The following is a 15,908-nucleotide window of genomic DNA, read 5'->3' as shown; positions in this document are numbered from 1 at the left end:
TTGAAATTGGCACATTTTTTAATTTGTGTGAAATCGATAGAACAAATGGAGTTCTAAAGAAATATCTATGAGTGTGGTTGACTGGAACAATGGAATTAGCTGAAAATAGGGCTCAAAGTGGGAGAAATCGCCAATTCGTAAATATCGCCGAGGGCGCTAACTTCGTGAGAGCGTAATTCCGCGAGTTTTCCATCAAATTTCATGTTTTTGGTGTCATTACCATCAGGAAAAGATTCTCTATCATTTCATAAGAATTTTTTTTTTTTTTTTTTTTTAAATTTTTTTGACACCAGAAGACACCTCACGATTTGGGGTTTCGACAGTCCAGGGGTTAAGTGTTTGAGGCCAATTTTTTGAAAATACATTACCCTCAAAAACCAAAATCCTGGTCAAAAATGTTCTGTCCATCAAAGGGGAACAAAATTAATGTTCTTGATTAGACATACATCCACGGATATCAAACAGAAAATTTATGGCATAAACTAAGTACAGCAGTGTAAAAGTGCAAGCCAATAAACATGGAGGAGTGATTGATTATCTCTGCTGAGAGGTGAACAAATATATTAAAAAACTATACACACAGTGCCTCATCCTCGTTATTAAAACCAAACAGGCTTCACAAAGTAGTGATTGGTAGGTTATAAATAAATATGAACATAATGGATATTACAGTACACATTTTTTTTTTTGCCACTGATACACAAAATATTGATAGTCATAAAAGTCTTTAAATTTGTTTATTTTTTAAATGATACTAAATGTACACCTGCATTTTCATGCTAAATCATCTTTCATTTACACACCAAGAGTATGCATAAATTCAGATACTACTGTAGTAATATTGCATGTTGTATAAGAATCATGTTCATGGAAGCTTTGAAGTTATATAAATAAATAGCAATATTGTTACAATAAAAATACAGTACCCAAAAATAATACAGAAGGATGGACGGAAGATATCATGCCATTATGAGCTCCAAAAGGCTTACACAATTTTCATGTCAACTTTCACATCATGATTCTACAGTTTCTAGAGAAAATGAAAACCTTATATCGAACTAACTTTTTTGTTTTGCCACATTAGCCATTCCCCATCACGGTAGGTTGACCCAAAGCAGGAAACACATTCACCACTCATTCAATAGCTGTTTTGCCTGAAGTGTGCAGACATTATAATTCAAATAAACCTCCAAACCAAAATATTCCCACCCATCCTTCTTTCAGAATGCAGGCACAGTACAGTGGACCCCCGCATAACGATGGCATCGCATAGCGATTTTTCCGCATAACGATTACTTTTATCGCAAAATTTTTGCCCCGCATACCGATTAAAAACCCGCATACCGATTTTCGTCCGAGACGCGTCCAATGTGCCCTCACATGTGCCGGCCGTCCCATTGTTTACCAGCCAGCCTCCGCGGTAACATCCAAGCATACACTCGGAATATTTCGTATTATTACAGTGTTTTCGGTGGTGTTTCTGGAAAATAAGTGACCATGGGCCCCAAGAAAGCTTCTAGTGCCAACCCTGTGGTAAAAAGGGTGAGAATTAGTATGGAAATTAAGAAAGATTTTGAAGGGTTTGGGGCTAACCCTGAGAAGCCTATGCCAGTTGTGGAATCCATTGTGCCTACTTCAAAGATTAAGGAAATGTGTGCAGAGTGGTTTGAACTGCAAACCTTTATAGATGAAAATCACCCTGACACAGCTGTTGCAAGCCGTGCTTGTGACTATTTCAATGACAATGTTATGGCCCATTTTAGGAAAGTCTTGAAGAAACGGGAGGTACAGAGCTCTATGGACAGATTTGTTGTGCGACAGAGGTCCAGTGACTCTGAAGCTGGTCCTAGTGGCATTAAAAGAAGAAGGGAAGTAACCCCAGAAAAGGACTTGCTACCTCAAGTCCTAATGGAAGGGGATTCCCCTTCTAAACAGTAAGAAGATAATGCTCTCCCCTCCTCCCATCCCATCAATCATCACCAGATCTTCAATAAAAGTAAGTGTCATGTAATTGTGCATGCCTTTTTCAGTTTGTGTGTATTAAAATTAACATTTCATGTGGTAAAAAAAATTTTTTTTCATACTTTTGGGCGTCTTGCACGGATTAATTTTATTTCCATTATTTCTTATGGGGAAAATTAATTCGCATAACGATTATTTCGCATAACGATGAGCCCTCTTGCACGGATTAAAATCGTTAACCGGGGGTCCACTGTACTTCCCACCTCCAGAACTCAACTCCAGCATGTGTGATTGTATGAGGCAATGGAGATAAGTAGTTTTGGGAATTTTAAGCACTGTACTGTCAAGAGTGTCAGAAATGTAACATTTATGGAGAGATTCAGAAATTATTAAAAAAAAAAAAAAAAATAGTAGTTACCCAGCAGGCAGGCTAAAGTCTGAAAAAATTGGAACTGAAAGTGTTGTAAGTTGATGAAGAAAAAACATGAGGTGATAAACAAGAAATAAAAATGAATGGTTTGTTAGGTTTAAAACCCATCAACAGCTTAAGGGTCATTTAGGCTATATGTCATCCTTACAGCAGTAATCAAGAATATGTTAATCTCAAAAATTGGAATTACAGCAAGCTCTACTTTTATACACTGAAGCATATACATCTCTAGGTGTATACCTGGAGAGAGTTCCAGGGGTCAATGCTCCCATGGCCCAGTCTGTGACCAGGCCTCATGGTGGATATACACCACTGATGGACAAGAGTGGTAATAGAAGCACAACAGTAAACATTTGCTTGCATTTATGTACTGCTCTATAGGTATCTTACTTTCATTGCCAATATCCATCAAAATGACTAATGGGATAATGAATTTCATACTTTAGCACTGAATAACTTCCTATAAACAATGATTATCTGTATAGCTTTTGTTTAGTAATTCATAAGAAGCAGCTCTAGGAATTTATAGTTTTTTCTATAAAGCAAAATCTCTCAAAAATGCTATATCTTTTATTAAAGAATATTCTTTGGATACACCTGAGATGCCCAACCTTGCAGATTATGTTTGCCAAACTTGGTTCTAAAAACAAGTCTTAAGTATTTACATTTGGTAACTGTACAAAGCATATGGATGCCCATTAACAAAATATTTTTTTCCCTTAAAATATACAGAGGAAGGCAGAATAGTCCTCACCTCTCCATCTGTCCATACATATAGTCCTATTTAAGTCTAAAGTGAAGATTATAGAAGATATATAAATATGTAAATTTTGTTTAAAATTTAAAACAAAATCATTTAGAAATTTAACCCTTGCAGGGTTTCGGACGTACTAGTATGGCTTACGCACCAGGGTTTTTGACGTACTAGTATGCCTAAATTCTAGCGCCCTCAAATCTAGTGACAGAAAGCTGGTAGGCCTACATATGAAAGAATGGGTCTTTGTGGTCAGTGTGCACAGTATAAAAAAAATCCTGCAGCACACAATGCGTAATGAGAAAAAAAAAACTTTGACCGTGTTTTTGAATTAAAACAGTGACTTTGCACTGTATTTTCATATGGTATTTATTGTTGTATTCTAGTTTTCCTGGTCTCATTTTGTAGAATGGAAGACATATTGCAGAAATTGAGATTATTTTGACTGGTTTTACAATGAAAAGTACCTTGAAATTGAGCTCAAAGTAGAAGAAACGTTCAATTTTTACTAAAGTTCAAAAGTAAACAAATCATGCTATGCGTCCAATACACATCAACTGGTGAGTCTGATATTCTTTCACAAGTGCGCTGATATTATTTATACCATTTCTACACTAATGCAGTAGTCTGGATAACAGTAAATCTTCTATTTTTTGTGAGAATAAAAATTCAAAGTGGAAAGCAAAAGAATGTAAGAGGGGTGTGGGGACGTGACTAATGAACAGAGGAAATGTTATTTTAGTGCCAGGAATGTCTTTCTTGTTTATTCTGGACCCTATTCGGAAATTGGCATCTTTTGAAATTTGTGTGAAATTGGCAAAACTTGTACTCATTCGATAGAAAAAATGGAGTTCTAGCAAAATAGTTATGATTTTTGTCGACTAGTACACTGGAATTGGCTGAAAATAGGGCTCAAAATGGGCAAAATCGCTGATGCGTAAACATCGTCGAGACCGCTAACTTTGCGAGAGCATAATTCCACAAGTTTTCCATCAAATTTCATACTTTTGGTGTCATTATGATCGGGAAAAGATTCTCTATCTTTTCGTAAAAAAGAATATATTTTTTTTTTAAATTTGGTGACCCTGAGAACAAGTCTTGGAGAGAGCCTGGCAACCCTGAAAGGGTTAATAGGGTAATAAAAATATACATGTATATTTATATTATCCTATATGTTGAATATTTTTTTTATTAACACATCGACCGATTCCCTCCAAGGCAGGGTGGCCCGAAAAAGAAAAACTTTCATCATTCACTCCAGACAGTGATGGAGTGAATGATGATAAAAGTTTTTCTTTTTCGGGCCACCCTGCCTTGGTGGGAATCGACTGATGTGTTAAAAAAATATTCAACATATAGGATAATATAAATATACTTGTATATTTTTATTACCCTATAAAATTTCTAAATGATTTTGTTTTAAATTTTAAACAAAATTTACAAGTGTGTAGGGAGTCAATTCAACTCGTACAGGGTGCAGATTATAGTCACAGTACCTCATATGTTTTTCAAATACTATTCTAATTTTACAACATTCATTAAACAAACTGTTTTGCCTCATTCAAAATTATCAAGGGAAAGGAGTTCCATATCAAATGGTTAAAACAGTTTTAGAAAAATTCAAATTTTCCATTTGGTTATTTTAGTAAACTAACATGTGAAATTTCAACCAGAAAGTTTTTAGTTATTATTAATCATATTGAATATTTACACAATGGTCTTATTATCCTTGCCCACTGTTGCTGAAAAATTTAAGTACTTTTGATTAAATATTTCCCAGATGGGATTAATGAAAGAACAATTGAAATATGGTTTACAGTGAGGAATGTGTGCACAACTGTGAGAGATTACTTATTTGCAGCCACAGCAGCAGCCATGCTCATAATGTTCCATCTTCAGCACTAAGTTATTGCTCATTCGTACAAACATGCACGACATCTTGAATCCATTATTTGTTTTCGCTATGAAGATCAACTTTTTATTTGCCTTCAAGTGATGCATTTTTTTTTTTTTTTTTACAATTACAGCATGGCCTCTTGTTCTCCGTGTTAATGTTGTTAAGAAATCGCTATCTGTTTTTTTTTAAAACACACAAACTATCTGTCACAAAGGTTGGGTGGCCTCCCCCCCCCTCTAAAAAAAAAAGAGGATACACATTTACCATTATTCATTCAATAGCACTCTTGCCAGAAATGAGCAGACTTCACATTTTCACATGAGCATCTGAACTGCAACATCCCACCCCTCCTTCAATGCTGGCACGATACATCCCACATTAGAGACTCAGTTGTTTTTATGAGGGTATGTTTCCTTTTTTTTTTTTTTACCTCCTCCAAACAAGTAAGAGTATTTTTAGTGTTTTCAGCCTTTCTTCATTAATAATTTTTTGTAGCTATGGGAGTCATTTTCTAGTGTATCACTATTTTTTCTTTTAGCAGCAGACCACACCATAACTGCATATTCAAAGTCTGGCATAAAATATGTGAGGAGCAACAATTTTGACCTTCCCTCATGCATATATCAAGAGGCTATTTTAAAGTTTGTCAATGTAACAAGTTACTTTCTATTGACAATCTTTTGTCTGGCACACTTTAATGTTTAATCATACTAGATTCTTCACATGTGTAAGCACTTGAATGCAAAGGGTAAGATCTAGCTCTTGGTATCTCACAACTTTTGACTGACTAATGTGATGAAGTTCAACCATATCAGTGCCATTGCTTACTCTATTTATCACTCTTACATTAAAGAAATATCCCTGTGGCTCATTTGGATGGGTAAATTCTCATCATGGTTTCTTGGTTTTTGTAACCATAGTAAAGTGAAGTGGGTCCAGACATGATTATATATGGCATAATTATATCCCTCTTATGGGAATTAGACACATGTGCAACACCTTGGGCATCTTACTGAAAAAGTTTCACCAACAATTGGCTTATTCAGTTCAGTGATACACACATGCAACACTGGATATCTTGACTGATGAAATGTTTCACCTGTGCTGCAAGCTTCAGTTGAATACGGAGACATCAGCCTAGGTGAAAGTAGACAAAATGTTACCAGTTCATCACCATTGGCACAAGATAACCAGTCAATCTGCCTAAAGCAGAAGCATATGGGCCAAAGCCTTATATACAGGAAGGTGAGGTATAGCAGCAGGTGGTAGGTGTATGAGTGCAGAAGCAATGGTGGTGTGTGCACATGGCCCACACCATGCTTCCTCTTGATCAATTATCCGAAATTACATGTAATTATTATTATATTCACAAAAATCACTAGTAAACTCTTTGTGTAATGGAGATCAAATTTTTTTTGGTTTCATATGTATGCTGAGGTTGAAGTCACTTAGAGTAACATGTTCGAACATGAATCTATCTATCTATCTATCTCTCTCTCTCTCTCTCTCTCTCTCTCTCTCTCTCTATCTCTCTCTCTATCTCTCTATCTCTCTCTCTCTCTATCTCTATCTCTATCTCTCTCTCTCTCTCTCTCTTCCAATCCCAGAATCAACAAATGTGAGTTGTATCAGGTCTTCATTAGCAGCTAATACAGTGGAATCTTGGTTTTCGTTTGCCCTGGTTTTTCAGTGAATTTGGTTTTGGACGACTATTTTCGTCAAAATATTGTCCCAGTTTTCGTTCATCACCTTGCTTTTCGTCTGCCATACCGAACGTGTCCATGCGCCTGTGCCTACACAAAGCATCCTACATACGCATTTTGAGTCAGTCTGACTTTGTTTCTTGAGTGAACATTACCCTACGGGTTCATACGAAACATTTCATAATAATAGATCATTTTTTTGTGCTTGTTTATTGGGCAACTGCTAAATAAGCCACCATGGGGCCAAAGAAAGTTCCGAGTGCCAGCCCTTTGATAAAGAAGGTGAGAAACATGATGGAATTCAAGAAAGAACTTGTAGGAAAGTATGAAAGTGGCGTACATGTGGTCAATCTTGCCAGGATGTATGGGAAGTCCTCATCAACGATCAGTTCCGTCCTGGAGAATAAACAAGAAATCAAGGAATCTGATGTTGTGAAAGGGGTAAGTGTGCTAACAAAACAGAGATCGCAAACAATTGAAGTTGTTGAGAAGTTGTTGGTGTGGATCAACGAAAAACATTTAACGGGTAATAGTGTTGTGGAGGCTATAATTTGCAACATGTGGATCTCATAAAGAAAATGCCTGGAACGAGTGCTGCTGTTAGTGAATTTAAGGCCAGCAGAGGCTGGTTCAACAGATTCAAGAAGTGTAGTGGCATACACAGCGTGTTAAAGTATGGCGTGGCTGCAAGTTTGGACAAAGTCTCTTCAATAAAGGTAAAACTTGTTTAAATATTCATTTATCCATTAAAATTAGTGCTTTATATTTCTCATTGTTTTCTTTATGTAAAACTATAGTTATTCTCTATAAAATGTGTTTTGTTAATATTTTTGGGTGTCTGGAATGGATTAATTGGATTTACATTATTTCTTATGGGAAATATTGCCCCGTTTTCATCAGACTCTCTGGAACGAATTAAAAGTGAAAACCAAGGTTCCACTATACTACTAAATGTGTCAAATCAAAAACTATTTTTTGATAAGTAAATGCAGAGAAGAGAAATTGTCACCAGAAATGCCAGACAGGTCAGTGTGTGGTGAGCCACCCTCCCGTCAGCCCTTACCACGATAAATACAATTTGGAAAGGTAATTCAAACGTAGAGTAAGGTATTTTGTTATTATACTGTATTTATAAAAATATGCTATACACCTGAATAGTATTAGAGTGTGAAAAGTTATTAAAGTAAAACTGCTCGACTCCATAATTATGCTGTGACTGAAATCAGCATCAGTAGAAAATGTTCAAACACTGAAATCTAGGGTACAGAGGACAGTAACAAAATGTCTATTTTTTCCCTCTCATCACCTGTAATTTTTTTTGATAAGTAATTGCAAAGACATTACAAGGGAAATTATTGGCAGTGGCTCACTTCTCAGCTGGGAGGAGGGAATGAGAGAGAGAAGCAAATTTCTCATCATTACAGTGTATAGTCATAACTTTCACCCACCCTACCCCCCAAAAATTCATTGCAATTCAATACAGGATACAGTGGAACCTTGACTTATGAGTGTCCCAACGTACGAGTTTTTTGAGATACAAGCTGTCCCTGGGTTGATTTTTTGCTCTGAGTTACGAGCCAGCTCCCCCCCTCTCTTCCCCCTCAACCCAAAACCTGGACACCTTGCTTGTTTATCTATGATTTCATGCTTTAATTCCATTGAAATCATTCTCTTTTTCTTCTCAGCACTGTCCTTTACACTTACTTTCTTAGGACCCATGCTTAGAAAAACAAAATTTGGCCAAATGACTGTAAAAAATGTAAGCAAAGCAGGAGAGAACTGCTCCCACAGCGAGGTAAACAGTGCACCAAGTTGCCAGTGTTCGTTATTATAATAAAAATAATTATTATTATTAGTGTTATTATTATTATTAATTTAAGTAACTAGAGCACAGATCCAATTCCATAGATCAAGAGCCCCTCACCAGTGTCAAGGTTCCATGATGCTGGTGAGGGACTATTGATCTAGGGAATTGGATCTGTGCTCCAGTTCCCTAAATTAATAATACAATAATAATAATAATAATAATAATAATAATAATAATAAAATAAAATAATATAATAATATTATTACAGTCAAGTCATTCACTAAGTCAGTCAAGTCACTCAGGAAGTCAGTCAAGTCACTCAGTAAGTCAGTCATTTAGTAAGTCAGTCAGTCAGTCACACAAACTCATGTTTACCTCTTTTTCTGTGTACAAAGTAACACTTCATTACGGCTACAGGTATTCTTTGTTTCTTTGTTAATTCTAAGACTTAGGTGCTTATACCTCTTCGTGCCACTTTCAGCAACACTGGTATGGCTACTGGGTGTCATGATTACTTGGCAGATACAAGATATAGTAATTAAAATATCATAACACAATTCAGAGAAAGACTGGACTGGACACGTATGAATTACGAATGCTGGGATGGTGAGGTGGCGTCGGTGGGGTGGTAGGGGATGGCTCCCCCGCTGCTCTACAACAAGGCGTCTGCTTGAGCAAAAGATAATTTTTTTTTTCCTTCCCACAAACTGAACCGTGTTTAACTATACGGCGTGTTACATAAAATTGTGCTGCAATTCTTCAGTGGCGGTCTACTGTATTATTATAATAACGATAGAGCTTCAGGTTCCCTAAATTAATAATAACAATAATAATAATAATAATAATTTATTATTATTATTAACCTTTGAGGGTTTCGGCCGTACTAGTACGGCTTACAACCCAGGGTGTTTGACATACTAGTACGCCTAAATTCTAGTGCCCTCAAATCTAGTGGGAGAAAGCTGGTAGGCCTACATATGAAAGAATGGGTCTACGTGGTCAGTGTGCATTGTATAAAAAAAAATCCTGCAGCACACAGTGCATAATGAGAAAAAAAAAACTGACCGTTTTTTTAGAATAAAACCGACTTTGCACTGTATTTTCGTATGGTATTTATTGTTGTATTCTAGTTTTCTTGGTCTCATTTTATAGAATGGAAGACATATTACAGAAATTGAGATGATTTTGACTGGTTTTACAATGAAAAGTACCTTGAAATTGAGCTCAAAGTAACAGAAATGTTTGATTTTTACCAAAGTTCAAAAGTAAACAAACCTTACCAAGCGTCCAATACACGTCAACTAGTGAGTCTAATATTCTTTCGCAAGTGCGCCAATATTATTTATACCATTTTTTACACTAATGCAGTAGTCTGCATAACAGTAAATCTTCTATTTTTTGCGAGAAAAATTCAAAGTGGAAAGCAAAAGAATGTAAGAGGGGCCTTGAGACATGACTAATGAACAGAGGAAATGTCATTTTAGTGCCAGGAATGTCTTTCTTGTTTATTCTGGACCCTATTTGGAAATTGGCATCTTTTGAAATTTGTGTGAAATTGGCAAAATTGCTAAATTCTGACCACTGTACTGGATAGTTGAAATTGGTAAATGGGTGGTTTCTTGCACTCATTCGATAGAAAAAATGGAGTTCTAGCGAAATATTCATGTTTTTTGTCGACTAGTACAGTGGAATTGGCCGAAAATGGGGATCAAAGTAGGCAAAATCGCCGATGCGTAAACAACGCAGAGACCGCTAACTTCGCAAGAGCATAATTCCGTAAGTTTTCCATCAAATTTCATACTTTTGGTGTCATTATGATCGGGAAAAGATTCTCTATCTTTCAATAAAATTTTTTTTTTTTTTTTTTTTTTTAAATTTGGCCGACCTTGAGAACGAGTCTCGGAGAGGGCCTGTTGACCCTCAAAGGGTTAATGATAGAGCTTCAATTCCCTAAATAAATAATATTTATTATAATGACAGAGCTTCAGTTCCCTAAATTAGTAATAATACATAATACGTATGTAATAATAATTCCGATTGCTTCTGCTAGTTGGCACAGCTGATAAGCAGTAAATATGTTTACATCGCTGTGGGAGCAGTCCTCTTGTGCTTGTTTGCATTTTTTACAGTCATTTGGCCAATTTTTTTTTTCTAACCATGGGTCCTAAGAAAATAAGTGCAAAGGACAGTGCTGATAAAACACCTCAATTACTGGGAGCGCTTGAGGTTTCTAAACCTGTATTCCCTGGAACGCAGGAGGGAGAGATACATGATTATATACACCTGGAAAATCCTAGAGGGACTAGTACCGAACTTGCACACGAAAATCACTCACTACGAAAGCAAAAGACTTGGCAGACGATGCACCATCCCCCCAATGAAAAGCAGGGGTGTCACTAGCACGTTAAGAGACCATACAATAAGTGTCAGGGGCCCGAGACTGTTCAACTGCCTCCCAGCACACATAAGGGGGATTACCAACAGACCCCTGGCAGTCTTCAAGCTGGCACTGGACAAGCACCTAAAGTCAGTTCCTGATCAGCCGGGCTGTGGCTCGTACGTTGGTTTGCGTGCAGCCAGCAGCAACAGCCTGGTTGATCAGGCGCTGATCCACCAGGAGGCCTGGTCACAGACCGGGCCGCGGGGGCGTTGACCCCCGAAACTCTCTCCAGGTAAACTCCAGGTGAGAAGAAAAGGACGATGATTTCCATCAACATCCCCCACCCACACTTTATATGAACAGTTTTTATACGATATTTCTTATTTATAAATACATTTTTTTCTGCTTTCTCTTACAGTAAGAACATGGGAAGATACTATAGTCAAATTGGGACAGAAATGGCATATGCTTCTGCCACTGCCAACATATTATGGATTATTTTATTCATTCTAGAGTATATATCATGTTTCTGTGCTAATTATATTGTTTATTATGTCATATTAGATGAATTGTGATAAATAAATAAGCTGGACAGTTGATAATAGCTTCATATTAAAGTATTTTTTCTCGTCTCTCCAGAGTGCAGGAATGAATTAATGGCTTTTCAATTAATTTAACCCTTTGACTGTTTTGGTTGAATAAATACGTCTTACGAGCCACCGTGTTTGACGTATATATACTCGTAAATTCTAGCGGCTTCAAATCAAGCAGGAGAACGCTGGTAGGCCCACATGTGAGAGAATGGGTCTGTGTAATCAGTGTGCACCACATAAAAAAAAAACCTGCAGCACGCAGTGCGTGAGAAAAAAAAACTCCGACACTTTTTTTTTAATTAAAATGCCGACTTTGTGGTCTATTTTTGTATAGCATTTATGGTTGTATTCTCGTTTTCTTGGTCTCACTTGATAGAATGGAAAACATATTATACAAATAGAGGTGATTTTGATTGGTTTTACTATGAAAAGAACCTTGAAATGAAGGTCAAAGTAGGGGAAATGTTTGATTTTTGCCAATGTTCAAAAGTAAACAAATCTTAAGTTAATTTTAAGCCAGCCCGTAATGCTATGCATAGTATAAGTGGCTTTGGCATACTGCTCTTACCTGTATTTGTTGTACCTCTGTATGTGTGCTCAAATTTTTAAATAAATAAATAAATAAATAAATAAATGTCCAAGTAGCCATTCTGATATGCAGTCATGAATGGGTTGACATTATTTGTACAATTATTACAATATTGCAGTAGTCTGCATAACAGTAAATCTTCTATTTTTTGTTTGAATAAAAGCTCAAAATAGAAAGCAAGAGTAATATCAGAGGGGATGGGAGACATGACTGATGAACAAAGAAAATGTTATTTTAGAGCCGGGAATGTCTCCATTGTTCATTCTGGACCTTATTTTGAAATTGTCATATTTTTTAATTTTCGTGAAATTGGCCAAATTGCAAATGTCTGACCACATTATTGGGTAGTTAAAATCGGTAAATGGGCAGTTTTTTGTACTCAATCGATATAAAAAATGGAGTTCTAAAGAAATAGCTATGAGTTGGTCGACTGGAACAATGGAATTAGCCAAAAATAGGGCTCAAAGTGGGCGAGATCACCGATTTGTAAATATTGCCGAGGTCACTAACTTTGCAAGAGCGTAATTCCATCAGTTTTTCATCAAATTTCATTCTTTTGGTGTCATTACAATCGGGAAAAGATTCTCTATCATTTCACAAGTAAAAATAATTTTTTTTTTTTTTGGAAATTTTGCGACACCAGGAGACACCTCAGGATTGGGGGTTGCGACAGTCAAGGGGTTAAATGAGGAAAATTAATTTGATATACGAGTATACTGAGTTACGAGCTAGCTCATAAGTCAAGGTTCCACTATTCTATCATCCTGGTCTGCATCTCCGGTTAAGGGAAAAAACAATTCACCTAGCATATTTTTTGCTTAATGAACCTTTAGTCTGGTCCTTATTTAGGTCATTAAGTGGGGAAGGGGTCAACTAAATTTGTCTAGCCATCAAATAATGCCAAATGCAGAAGAAAACTACTTGGCACCGACCAACTCCTCTGCGATAGAATGCTATGTGACAACAGTCAATCTCTCTGTCCTAATATCCATCACCATCCTATACCTGACAAACAGCTCCTCACTTCTGTGCTTCCATCACTGTCACATCTATTAATCAAGGTTGTAAAAAGCAGACTATACATGACAAAATATTGTGCAAATCCATGGGGAAGTGGAATAAGAATCTTTCCTCTGTAAGGCATGTGTGTTGTAAAAGTTGACTAAAATGCCAGGAGTAATGGGCTAGTAACCCCTTTTCTCGTATAGCCTACCAAAAAGAAAAAGAAGAAAACCATCAAAGTGGGATGTTTGAATGTGCGTAGCTGTAGTGCGAATGAAAAGAAAGAGATGATTGTGGATGTTATGAATGAAAAGAAGCTGGATGTCCTGGCTCTAAGTGAAACAAAGCTGAAGGGGGTAGGAGAGTTTCAGTGGGGAGAAATAAATGGGATTAGGTCAGGGGTTTCACATAGAGTTAGAGCTAAGGAAGGAGTAGCAATAATGTTGAAGGATAAGTTATAGCAGGAAAAGAAGGAATATAAATGTATAAATTCAAGGATTATGTGGAGTAAAATAAGGGTTGGATGTGAAAAGTGGGTTATAGCAAGTGTTTATGCACCTGGAGAAGAGAGAAGTGTAGAGGAGAGAGAGAGAGATTTTGGGAAATGTTGAGTGAGTGCATGGGGAGTTTTGAACCAAGTGAGAGCGTACTTATGGTTGGGGATCTCAGTGCTAAAGTGGGTAAAAATGTTGTAGAGGAGTAGTAGGTAAATTTGGAGTGCCAGGGGTAAATAAAAATGGGGAGCCTTTAATTGAACTTTGTGTAGAAAGAGGTTTGATAATAAGCAACAAATATTTTATGAAAAAAGAGGATAAATAAGTATACAAGATATAATATAGCACATAATGAAAGTAGTTTGTTAGATTATGTATTGGTGGATAAAAAGTTGATGGATAGGCTTCAGGATGTGCATGTTTATTGAGGAGCAATGGATATATCGGATTATTATCTATCTAGTTGTAGCTACAGTTAGAGTAAGAGGCACATGGGACAAAAATTGGCAACAGTAAGTAAGAAAGAGGTGAATGTTTATAAATTAAGGGAGGAGGAAGTCAGGGTGAGATATAAGCAGCTTTTGGCAGAAAGGTGGGCTAGCGCAGAATGTGGGGCTGAAGTTTGTTACTATAGGAGGGTGGGTGCAGGAGGAAAGAGGAGTGATTGGTGTAAAGATGAGGTAAAGGGTGAAATAAAAGAGAAAAAGGTTGCTTATGAGAGGTTTTTACAAAGCAGAAATTATATAAAAAGGGCAAAGTATATAGAGAGTAAAAGGAAGGTAAAGAGAGTGGTGAGAGAGTGCAAAAAGTGAGCAAATGATAGAGTGGGAGAGGCAATGGTAAGAAATTTTGCTTTGAATAAGAGAAAAATTTTGGAGATCAACAAGTTAAGAAAGCCTAGGGAACAAATGGATCTGTCAGTTAGTAAATGTTAAGCTGGAGGTATTGGGTAGATGGCTAGAATATTTTGAGGAACTTTTAAATGTGGATGAAGAAAGGGAGGCAGTAATTTCATTAACTGGTCAGGGAGGTATAACATCTTTTAGAAGTGAAAAGCAGGATGTAAGTGTGAGGGAGATGCGCGAGGCATTACGTATAATGAAAGGGAGTAAAGCAGTTGGAATGGATAGGATCATGACAGAAATGTTAAAAGCAGGGGGAAATATAGTGTTGAAGTGGTTCGTATTTTTGTTTAATAAATAGTTTTAAAAATGCAGTATTAGAATGTGGGGCAGAAGTTTGTGGTTATAGGAGGGTGGGGGCAGGAGGAAAGAGGAGTGATTGGTGGAATGATGAAGTAAAGGGTGTGATAAAAGAGAAAAAGGTAGCTTATGAGAGGTTTTTACAAAGCAGAAGTGTTATAAGAAGAGAAGAGTATATGGAGAGTAAAAGAAAGGTAAAGAGAGTGGTGAGAGAGTGCAAAAGGAGAGCAGATGAAAGAGTGGGAGAGGCACTGTCAAGAAATTTTAATGAAAATAAGAAAAATTTTTGGAGTGAGTTAAACAAGTTAAGAAAGCCTAGGGAAAGTATGGATTTGTCAGTTAAAAACAGAGTAGGGGAGTTAGTAGATGGGGAGATGGAGGTATTAGGTAGATGGCGAGAATATTTTGAGGAACTTTTAAATGCTAAGGAAGAAACAGAGGCAGTAATTTCATGCACTGGTCAGGGAGGTACACCATCTTTTAGGAGTGAAGAAGAGCAGAATGTAAGTGTGGGGGAGGTACGTGAGGCATTACGTAAAATGAAAGGGGGTAAAGCAGCTGGAACTGATGGGATCATGACAGAAATGTTAAAAGCAGGGGGGGATATAGTGTTGGAGTGGTTGGTACTTTTGTTTAATAAATGTATGAAAGAGGGGAAGGTACCTAGGGATTGGCGGAGAGCATGTATAGTCCCTTTATATAAAGGGAAAGGGGACAAAAAGAGACTGTAAAAATTATAGAGGAATAAGTTTACTGAGTATACCAGGAAAAGTGTACGGTAGGGTTATAATTGAAAGAATTAGAGGTAAGACAGAATGTAGGATTGCGGATGAGCAAGGAGGTTTCAGAGTGGGTAGGGGATGTGTAGATCAAGTGTTTACATTGAAGCATATATGTGAACAGTATTTAGATAAAGGTAGGGAAGTTTTTATTGCATTTATGGATTTAGAAAAGGCATATGATAGAGTGGATAGAGAAGCAATGTGGCAGATGTTGCAAGTATATGGAATAGGTGGTAAGTTATTAAATGCTGTAAAGAGTTTTTATGAGGGTAGTGAGGCTCAGGTTAGGGTGTGTAGAAGAGAGGGAGAGTGC

At 36.9% G+C, this 15,908-nt stretch overlaps 1 protein-coding gene across 2 annotated transcripts in view; it reads right to left on the bottom strand.

Moving 5' to 3' along the window:
* Positions 1-544: 544 nt before the first annotated feature.
* The window catches only part of LOC128691054 (protein ILRUN-like), a gene marked incomplete at its 5' end in the record, with an annotated part of 68,694 nt that continues 53,330 nt past the window's right edge, over positions 545-15,908 (bottom strand). Inside the window, 1 exon segment of one of the 2 annotated variants that reach the window (XM_070089029.1) lies at positions 545-7,142. In XM_070089029.1, coding sequence (XP_069945130.1) covers positions 7,125-7,142 — 18 coding nt within the window. 2 annotated transcript variants of the gene reach the window in all.

This window comes from Cherax quadricarinatus, chromosome 27, assembly GCF_038502225.1.
Source record: "Cherax quadricarinatus isolate ZL_2023a chromosome 27, ASM3850222v1, whole genome shotgun sequence".
NCBI classification, from domain to species: Eukaryota; Metazoa; Arthropoda; class Malacostraca; order Decapoda; family Parastacidae; genus Cherax; species Cherax quadricarinatus.
The sequence above is the reverse complement of the archived record's forward strand: the minus strand, read 5'-3'. Positions and strand labels throughout refer to the sequence as shown.